Raw genomic sequence first — 10953 nt, 5'->3', positions numbered from 1 at the left:
AATGCGCGTTTTAAACTTAACTCTGATTTGGTCAGATCCCATCCAAATAAATTTGTCGGAAACTTCTGTATTCCACACTTGATGGCACTTCAAACTCCCACACACATACAAACTCGTTCTTCCTTTTTACAGTCCAGGCACTTGCAGAACGGGGCTGGAGAGCCTGGCGCGATTTCCGGCCGCGGTCCCGATTCCAGGTGGGCCAAGCGCCGCTAACCGCAGGGAAACTCGCCACAGCCGTCTACACTCGATGGAGCGCCCTGGGACCTGCCCTGGGGCGCAGCCATGGCCGAGGTCCGGGCATACTTCCAGCCCTGGCGCGGGAAAGGGCAAGTCCGCGAGCCGGGGCTGGGTTTCCAGCTGCCCTTCGACGCCCACCTGCGCAAGTCGCCGCACCTTAAAAGCCCGAGAGGTTCGGGAACCGGCTCTCCGAGGTGCGAAGGCGCCCAGGCCCCGCCCAGGAGAGACCTGCGCGGCGCCCAAGTGGGCCGGAGGGACGTCCGGGGGCGGGTCCCGGGTGCGACCGCCCCCTGACCGCGCTATAACTTCGGGCCCCGCCGGGCCACCGCGGGCGGTTGGAGACGTGCGCCTGAGCCCTGGTGAGACACGGCGCGCGGGGCTGAGCGCAGCTGCTGCAGCTGCTGGACGGCGGCGGGAGGTGGAGACGCCCGGAGGAGGATCGGGAGGGGCGGCCGATTGGGTGGAAGGCAGCGGGGGGCTGTCTGTGCTCCCGGTCGCTGGTTGCACTGCTAAGCCCGAGGGTGTTGCTTCCAACTTTTATCTCCCTAGGAAGCAGGGAGCGTGTCGGGAGACCCTGAGAGTAGGAGGCTGAGCCGGGCTCTTCATCTGTTCTCAGCTTTATTCTTATTCATCTCTAGAACATGGACTTCGCGTGCCTGTGGCTAGGGCTTCTGCTGCCATTGGTAGCTGCGCTGGATTTCAGCTACCACCACCAGGAAGGGATGGAAGCGTTTTTGAAGAGCGTTGCCCAAAACTACAGTTCTATCACTTACTTACACAGTATTGGGAAGTCTGTGAAAGGTATGACTCGTCTCCTGCACACTTTCCCAAACCCTCAGCCCTCCCTTTTATTCATTAAATATGCCTCCCCTTTCTGTCCCCTCTCTACGAAGTTACTCTGATGGGCTCCAAACAGGTAAACCAGTGCCTTGCAAGTTGGTGGGTTTCTGGTTTCGTTTTTTGATTTGTTTTGTCGGTGGAGTAGTGGGAAGAACTGAATGTTACTGAGCTTCTTTATTGTAATTTAGAGTCACTGAGTCCTTTGCATTTTTGGTGCCACGTTGTTTTGAATCATTCAGACGTGGTTTATCTAGGATATCTAGGATATGGGTCTTATTTATATATGGGTCTTAGGTCCTTTTCAGGATAAAACGTCCCCACAGGAGTCCGTTTATTCATTCCAGTTTTCCTTCTTGTTGGCTTCTTTAAATATGATTTGGACTGTTAGGACTATTTCTTCAAATCTCTTAAATTAAATTAGTGCAGTTTATTGATGAGATTTCTATCTTATGTATAATTAGCCCTATGGCTTAAAGTTCTGCCAAAAAAAAAAAAAAAAAGGTGGTTCTTTGACTATAGGCTGTATTTAAAATGTATCCATTTGAGGAAGACAATTGCTAGATAATAACTGTTAGCAGTGACTGAACTCTTCCTAGCATTTTCATTTGTTTTCTCGTTTTCATTTAGAAAGTATATGTAGTTTCATATTTTTGTAAACAGCAAATTCGAATTCATAGAAAAAGATTAAATTTTTTGTTGAAACTCACCCAGATGATGTGGATTTTATAGCCTGAACTAACTTCTGGACAAGACAAGTAATTTTATGAGATGTTATTTTCTAATCTTTTGTTACATTGATGCCCCCAAAGAGATTACCAGAAAACTTAAATTCTTTAGTTAAAAGTTTTTTAAGGCTTATACAGATCCCAACTCTGTAAGGTGTGTTCAAATCCTATCTGGATTTTAGCTCTGAATTTTTGAGTCAGTTAGGAATGTGTGTGTGTGTGTGTGTGTGTGTACATACACATACACATTAGGTGGACACATATCTTTATTTTATTTATTTGTATGTGGTGCTGAGGATCGAACCCAGGGCCTTACACATGCTAGGCAAGCATTCTACTGCTGAGCCCCAGCCCCAGCCCTTAATTACCATATTCTTAAGTAATTATTTTCCCCAAAAAATTGAAGTCATGGTTCTCATATTAAAGAAAAAGTATTAACATGCAATGCAGAATGAAAATCCTTGGTTGTGTGTACTAGTACCTATATTTTTAAACAGCATTGCCAAAGAGTTGGTGCCAAAATTACACTATATTGCTCTATAATCCAAAATTATAGAGGCTGGATGTATGAGAAATCATATCTTGAATCAGCATATGTATTTAATCTTTTGAAACCATTTCCGCCTCAGGCTAGAGTAAAACAATTTAAAAAGAGCTAAGATTGCTAATTATGTTAATAAAGGAAATATAGAGCACAACTAGTTTGAGTTATTGTTCAGTCATCATTTAAACCACTAAATGATGAGGGTGTTGTTATTTTTTAAGTACTAAATGAATTAGTAAGTTTTTAAATTTTCAAACACAAAGTGCTTGTGAAAGACTGTTAGGAACCCTTTGCAAATGTGAACCAGCCATTCTGATCTATCCATCAAGAAATCAAACCACAGGAATGGTGGAAAGCCAACAGGCTTAATTTTTGTTTACCTTGTAGGCACTCGTGTGGTTAAAGACTGGAGGGGTTATCATGTAAGAATAAAATCGACACTAGCAGTCAAATGTTTATGTATGTTGCTCAGAATAATTATTCGGATTAAGAAAAATCCCAAATCTGCCATTAGGTTCCAAGTGATCCATGAGTCAGTTGCCAAAGTGTTGGCATATTAACGTGGCAGTTGAGATGATGTTCCTTTGTTGTGTTTTTTCATTCTATCTTCTGGTGTAGTATAAGTTTGTGAGCAAATGCAATTTACTATATGTGTCATTTGTTTTTATTATTAAAATGGACAACCATACCCAGAAGAGAAAGTAATAGTCTTACCTGGCCAAGTACATTTTTTGTGTTTGTAAAACCTATTACACATACTTTTATTGCTATAACTATGGATCATATTCTGCCTTTTCCCCCATTTCCCATGATTTCATTAATGTATTTCCAGGAATTGACAAGGTCTGTAGATGTGAAATAGTTTTTCTGTAGTATCTTATCTTTTTAATGGTGTGAATTTTTTTTAGTCATTTACCCATTAAGGGCATCAGTGTGATTTCTGATTATCTCTTATAAACAATGATGATAGAAAACCATCGATATATGGTTACATGATACATGATAATTGCCTTCTATTCTAATTGGTGATTTTTTTTCCACCTTTCATTTTGGAAATTTTGAAACCCATACACAAGTTGAGCACACTTAGTCTTTTTGCCTAGATTTGGTCAGAGTAGATGGACCATGTTTTTTAACTTTTTGGAGGAATTCTCTCTACCTGGTGACATTGTAAATAAAATCTTAAGTGAAGCAAGAGAAGCAGCTCAAGAAAGAGACTGATGACTAAGTTGAGAAAAATCAGAAAAGGTACATTGTTCATCAGTTCATTCATTCATTCATTCATTCATCCATCCATCCACGGGAGCACCCACCTTTTTATTATCAACTCCTCTGTCTAGCAGAATGCCTGTAATATAATCAGTAGTCTTTATCTGATTATTTAATGGATTGAATATTTGCTGAACAAAAGTGGTGGGAAGCAAGGAAAGTGGTCTGTTCCCTGCCATCAGTAGCCTCCCCTTTCAAATACAAATGTAATTATGATGAATTTCTCAGACTAGGCTCTCCACACACACTCAAAACTCTGCTTAGGACTAGTTTTTTTTTTTTTTTTTTTTTCTCCTCTCTCATAAACTTGTTTTGAGGGTTGACTTTCAATAGATTGCCATGAGAAAGCTGCTGCGCTACATGTGAAATGAGATTTCCTCCCATCTCTTTTATAAGAATCTTGTCTTGACTCCTGCTAGGTCTAATCTTCATTTTATCTGATTAAGGAAGAATAAGGAAAAGGGATAAGTGATAACAATCTTTTTTATCCTGTGCTTTCCGTGCATTAGGTGTTTAATAGATCATTTCAATCTCAACAACTCAAATCAGGCATTATCCTCATTTTCAAACTTGTCAAATGAAGCCTGGAGAAATTAATTAACCTGCTGAACCTGACACAGCTAATAAGATTTAGGGGGAAGATTCACACTTAGGTCTGCCAGTCTTCCAAGCTTCAGAGAAACAACCTGCTACCAATGGAGATGGTTACATTACATTTTGTTTGTTTCTAAACGTTTCCTGTGTTGAGCAATGCTGTGGTGAACACCCTCCTATATAAAACAGCAGAAGTTGTCTGAGTACCGGCTTTGGAACCACCGTGCCCAAGTTCTAGATACTTAGCTTTGAGCTGTGTGACCCTGAGCCTTTAGAGCAATGTTCAGGACATAGCAAGTGTTATGTGACACCTGCTGTTAATATTTTCATTGTTGCAATAGTTCTAAAAGGAAAATTTTGAGTTTAAAGCAGTTTTAGGAATTTGATGCATATACCAAATTCCTCTAAAAAGATTGTATTGATTTGTAATCTCTCAGGAAATTCAGGAAAAATATAAAACTTCTAAAACTTACACTAGTTATATGCTCAATAAAACTAGCATTCTAGTTGTAATATCTAATTTTGTTATTAGTGATGTGAAAGATTACTTTTTGCTGCTAGGTTTATAGTATAAGGGAGAATGCATTTTTCATGCTTCTTTCTCCAAGAATGTTCCCTTTCCCATTCATTCAACAGCCAATTATTGAATTTCTCTTCTAGGAGTTTCACACTGTCTCAGCTGTTCAGAAATCTCCCTAGAATTGACTTAGATTCTTGCCCCTAAAAGGCATTTACTGTGTTCACATACACAGATCTTTCAAAGTCTCTGGCTCTTAACTAGATTTTAGCTAGTAGTTTACCCTCAAAAAGTCACGCTATATATAAAATTTAGGTACGATTCTTGGTTTTCTGTCATACTCTGCTCATTTCCCAGATATGGTCCTAATACCAATTTCTTGAGATCCTGTAGAAAATGCTTAATGTAATGCAAATATTAAGAAAACCATTAAAATCTAGGAATCTCAGTCATAATATACCTGTTTGTGTTGTGAAGTTATATAAGGTTATCAAACCTTTCCTTTCTGATATTAAATATAAAGCCCCTGAGACATCTAACAGATTTTTATTCCAAATTTTAAATCTCTCTAAACGGCAATGCTCTAAAGCCAAGTGATGTTTGAAGCTTTTATGAAATAATGGTGACAGCCAGCATTAAGTGAATTTTACTTTTTCCCTTGCGCTTTACATGTTACAATCATCCTAACAATAGTATGAAATACCATTATTATCACCCTAATATATATGTAAAGAACTGAGATTAAATAAATTATCTATTGTTAGTAGGTCACAGAGATTGGACTGGAACCACAGCCCATCTCATGACAAAGACTGAATCCTTAAGCCCCTTTGCTGTAAAGTTTCTCCGGCTATCTTTTTCTCTGTTCTTGTCTCCCTTGACTTGTCTCCTGCTCCTCCATCTGTACCCCATCACCCCTGAGAAAGGGTCTGTATTAAATGTTCTTTTTGTGCTGATATTCTCCCATGGAATTCTGTGGTCCCTTCTCAATAAATTCAAAGTAGTTTGAATTTCCTCTTTTGGTGTAGAGTTGGGATTCTCTCTCCCCTCCTGTTCCATGTGAAAAAGCTCTTTGATTATGAAGCAAAAGGAGAAAACTGTCTATTTGCACAAGTATTTCACTCCCCCAACCTGACTGCCATGTTGAGTTTAAGATATTGAGCTAAGAATGGAGCATCTCATCAAGGGCAGTACCGCCCCCTAGGGGGGAATTTAGGTGAAAGACCTAAAACCAAGCTGTTTTGTTCACACACATGAAACAGTTTATATAAATATTGAACTTTCCAGAAATACAACTGTATGTAACCTGAGGGAAAATTACATTTGTTTGCTCTTAACTTGATTTTGAGATATTTTATATTCTGAAAATATTGATGCCATTGTTCAGAATTAAACCAATCTTCATTTGTGATCTATGCCTTTACTGTGACTCTTGATGGAAATATAAGCATCTGACTTTCTCATTATGTCTCTGGTGGAGTCATCCCCAGATTTTTACATTCTGATGCTATATTTTATGTAAATTGCTCTATATATAGTTTTAACATTATGTTAATCTTCTAAATAGTGTGTAAATAAATGTGTTATGCTTTCTATGAATCATATACTAGCAGTGGTAAAGTGGAAGTTACAGAATATTGGATGCACAAAAAAAGAGGCATTGTCTTTAGGGTTAAGAACTATCAATCTAAAATCACAAACAGAGCTGATAAGGATCCACTTCAAGTTAATGTAGCCAGCATCCAAAAGGTGCTTATTTCTGTTCTTAATCCACAAACATGTGTGTCAATAACATTGGTGACAACCGTATCTGAAGTTGAGAGGTGATAACTGCCATTAGCTCTGTTTTCTCCTTTCAGTTTTCTTATTTAGAATGTCCTCTTCTCTGAGATCACAAAGAAAGTTGGAAAGAATCTTTAAATTGAAATGTTTTTAAAGGTTATATCAAATACCAACATGTATTTGGGGAAAGAAATTAAATCTAATCAAATTTTTATATCTAGTGATTTAAAGTAATTGACATTCTTTCTGCCTCCCTAGCAATTAAATATAACAGCAGTTTGCTAAGAGGCTAGTAAGGCCTAATTTGAGTTTGTGTTAAAATAAAACATAAGTTGCACATTAAAAAAGATTTTTCTCATCTCTGTTTTCCTTCTTTTCTTTCTATCTTTTTTTTTTTTTCCTTTTGATACTGGGGATTGAACCCGGGGTGCCACTGAGCTATATCCCCAGTCCTTTTTACTTTGTATTTTGAGACAGGGTCTTATTAAATTACTGAGGGAATAACTAAGTTGCCCAGCCTGACCTCTAACTTGTGATCCTCCTGCCTCAGCCTCCCAAGTCACTGGGATCTCAGGTATTTGCTGCTGTGCCTGTCCTCATCTCTGTTTTCTGAGGACTACTTCTTGTCAGATGTTTTAAAAGTACAAATGTCCTGATCCATGACATGAACCTTCACATACATACCTTTATCAGTCTCAACTGGAGGGCTTAATCCCCATTGCATCCAAAAAAAAAAAAAAGCAAAAAAGTCAACTTTGAAAAGCTGCTTCCTCAGTAGCTATCCAGAGGTGGATATGGCAGCCTCCATGTGGGGAGGCCAAGGTGTTGCCAAAGCCTTCATCCTATCCCAGAATTCTGAAGAAGCTAACTAAATCATCCTTCTGTTGGTTTAAATAAAGATCTTTCCATTAGTTGCTTATCCAGTTTTTAAACTTTCCGGATAGGAAATTCTCTATTAAAACAGAACCAAATTGAAAGATTACAACTAAGGTCACATGAACTGATAAGTGTCCAAACGAGTAACTGAGACTCCTTTCCTAAAAAATGCACAGGTATGTTTATGACTACAAACAGGAGAAATTTAGTTTAATATCATATTTTTGGAGCAAAAGTTTTTTTATATTCCCTGGAGCTGTCAGAATCTTCTGGTACTCCTCTTCCTGAGCATCCTCCCATAGCTCTGTCTGGAAGCCAGTGACCAGCTTTGTCCTGCTTTGTATTTGGTCCTAATGTGCTTGTGATATATAATATAGGCATTCTAAGGGACAAACTGGAAGAGTTTTCCATGCTGTTTAAGGGAAGCATAGGAGTTTAAAGATAAGTTATATGTTATCATAAAGTGTAGAAGTATAAAGTACATGTTTTATGTACTTTGTTTCAGGAATATATATATCCCTTTATCATACTCCTATTTTTAAAAATTTTTTTTAGTTGTAGATGGACACAATACCTTTATTTTATTTGTTTATTTTTATGTGGTTCCGGGGATGGAACCCAGCACCTCATGCATGCTAGGCAAGCCCTCTACCACTGAGCTACAGCCCTGGCCCCATATGCTCCTATTTATAATTACATGTATATAAGGACTTCATTCTCTCAGGAAATGAAATTGTTTTCTTGCAGTGTAACCTGTTTTACTAAAACTCATTTTTATGGTAAGTAGTACGTTAACTTAGGTAGAATTGGAATACCATACTTATGACTCACTCCAAGATAAGTCACTGAAACACAGATGGAGGCCTTAGAAATTAGTGTCCTTCAGGGGGTGAAGGACTAACTGAATTATTCACTGACAGGCCTAAGGTGGTTCTACCTGCCTCCTTTGCCCTCAGCCCCCCAAACATTAACCAAATGTGTGTTAGGAGAAGAGAGAGTCAATATTTACAAATCCTCTCATGGTGAGGTATGCACTCCTGTAAAAATGAAGACATCTAGAGACATTTAGGAACATATAATCATCTTAACATGAAATTCCACAGGTGTTTTCTCATTATTTTTAAATAAGATTTATTTACACCTTACTAATAATACCAAATGTACATAGAGTTAGATTGCAGATACAGGTTGCTCCATTGGGGAAAATATTTTTTTTTTTATATTACTCTTGGAGACTCTGGTGAATACCTTCCTGTGATAGAGATAACATAGGCATGCACATAGTTGGTTTATCTTTTATTACGGGAAAGTGCTTTTCTACATGTGAAGAAACAAAGATGAGTTGGGAAGGGAACATTCTAGCCTTTTAAGAATATGTTCTTCTAAATGTAAAAATGTGTTTTCAGAGTCCATGCTATACAGTTCCAGCAAACAGCACAATGTTTGTTGCAGAGACTTTCAAACATTTAAAATAGAGCTCTTTGGTCAAATGATCCTACAGGGAAGTAAACATCATTTTTTGTGCCAGGCTGTGTATTAGGCTAGGGCTGTAGCACTGAACAGCCTCTGCACTGATGTTTCTTATACATGCTAATAGGGACAATTGACAAAAAACAGAGTGAATAAAGATTTTAATTGCTATGAAGCACATAAATAATTTAATGGAGAGTAACAGTCCCCCTAGAATATAACTTCTGTGAAGACAGGGAGTTTATCTTGTTTATTGCTATGTAGGAGTCCCTTCGTATCCATGGTTTCAGCTTCATCCGTGGTCTGAAGGTACTAAATGGAAAATTCTAGAAGTAAACAATTCATAAGTCTCATAGTGACGTTAAGTGTTCACACCACTCTGAACAGTGTGATGAAGTCTCATGCTGTCCCACTTTGTCCAGCATGGGGTGTGAATCATCCCTTTGTTTGTCATAGGATGTACTACGGGTCCTGTTGTCTCTTAGTAGCCATCTCCATTATCAAATCAAGTGTCATGGTATTGCTGTGCTTGTGTTTAACTCTTATGTTACTTAATTACAACCCCAAAGCACAATTATAGTGATGTGCAAGAGTACTATAATAAATTACCACCTCACAGATAAGGGGGAACTACTGTATTCTCAGTGCCTCGAACATAGCAGTTATTGTTTTGAGAGAATGTTGCATGGAAAGACCATGATACTGAAAAGATGGTAGATTTGAGCTGAGATCTGAAGGGTGAGAGAGAGCTAGTCCTTACAGCCTAATTCAGATTGCATGAGGTACAGAGGCCTCAACTGCAGTAGGTTGGCTGTATTCTACAGAAAGATGTGAGGGCAGCATAACCAGAGCATAGTGAGCCCACCCAGGAGAGTGGTGTCTGAGGAAGTTGAAGAAATGTTCAGGGAACAAGTCATAGAGAGCCTTAAAATCCAACTCTAACATGAAAGTTTGAATTTTGAAAATAATGGGAAACCATCAAAGTATTTTAGGCAGAGAATGATGCCATAGGTTTAAAAAAAATTTTTTTTGACTGCTAAACAGAGAATTCATTAAAAATGGACAAGTATAGAAGCAGGGAGAATACTCCAATTATGGAAGTCCAGGCAAATGTTGATGATGGTGATTTGGATTAAAATGTTGTATTAGAAATGGAGAGAAACAGAGAGATTAGAGATTTGTTCTGGAAATAGAACCAACCATGTTGGATCATGGATTAGATTCAGAAGGAGATGAGTGTGAGGAAAACAGAAAAATCAAAGATGGCTGGGGGTGTCGCTCAGTTGTAGAAGTGCTTGCCTCGCACACGTGAGACCCTGGATTCAATCCCCAGCACCACATTAAAAAAAAAAAAAAAAAGTCAAAGATGTTTCTTAGGTTTTATGTTTTGGAAGCTCAGTCTATAAAGTGTTGTTAACCAAGGTGGAGAAACCAGAAAAGGACACAGATGGGGTAAAAACAAGAGCTCTGATCTGGATGGTTTTCTTAAAATTTTGAAATCTTTAATTGATATCCAGTTGGGATGTTCAGTAGGCAGTTGGGTATATAAGTGGAGTATGGGGGTAGAAATGAACTTGGGAACCATCAACATATAGATGGTATTGAAACCCATGCAACTATAAAATAATCTAACTAAGAAAAGGTGGAAATGAAATTGGCAATGAAGTAGGAGGAGAACAGGGAGCGGTATCCCTGGAGAGGGAGTAGCTCAAGGAGGATGTTTCAGGCGTTTCACAACCACCACTAGTGATCTGCTGGAAGGACAACTCAACATAAAGTTATACTCAAGACTGAGCACAGCAAAGGATACAGTGCAAGAACAAGAGGCTAAAGATCCACAATGTCAGAAACTAGAGGGGGCAGTGTAGGCTTCTTGTTCTCCCTCTGTAAGAATCTGTCCCACATTTTTCTTGGGGATACGTGTTTCTATGAACTGCAGAGACACATGCAAAATGTCTCACCTAGGGAAGCCCACTTGAGTCTTGGGAGTTCAAAGTTCTACAAAGGAACTGGTCACGTATCCATGTGACCAGCCAGAGTGCAGACTCCTAACTGGGTACCAGGTGCACATGAAATGATGCATCATGCTTACTTTG

The 10953-nt window shown here is 38.8% G+C and overlaps 1 protein-coding gene across 3 annotated transcripts in view; it reads left to right on the top strand.

The window, feature by feature from the left end:
- Nucleotides 1-457: 457 nt before the first annotated feature.
- Nucleotides 458-10953, top strand: part of Cpm (carboxypeptidase M) — a 63158-nt gene continuing 52662 nt past the window's right edge. For 2 of the 3 annotated variants that reach the window (XM_046430625.2, XM_046430624.2), the window contains exons 1-2: nucleotides 458-599; nucleotides 879-1041. In XM_046430625.2, the coding sequence (XP_046286581.1) occupies nucleotides 882-1041 (160 nt within the window). In that variant the 5' untranslated portion in view covers nucleotides 458-599; nucleotides 879-881. Of the gene's footprint in view, nucleotides 600-878; nucleotides 1042-10953 lie in introns of those variants that run through there. The other variant, XM_058574635.1, reaches the window with a different exon arrangement.

This window comes from Marmota monax, unplaced genomic scaffold (genome assembly GCF_021218885.2).
Source record: "Marmota monax isolate L192 unplaced genomic scaffold, Marmota_monax_Labrador192_F-V1.1 WCK01_AAM20220418_F8-fsc00056, whole genome shotgun sequence".
Taxonomy (NCBI): Eukaryota; Metazoa; Chordata; class Mammalia; order Rodentia; family Sciuridae; genus Marmota; species Marmota monax.
Note: the sequence above shows the minus strand (reverse complement) of the source record. Positions and strands in the feature narration are given on the sequence as shown.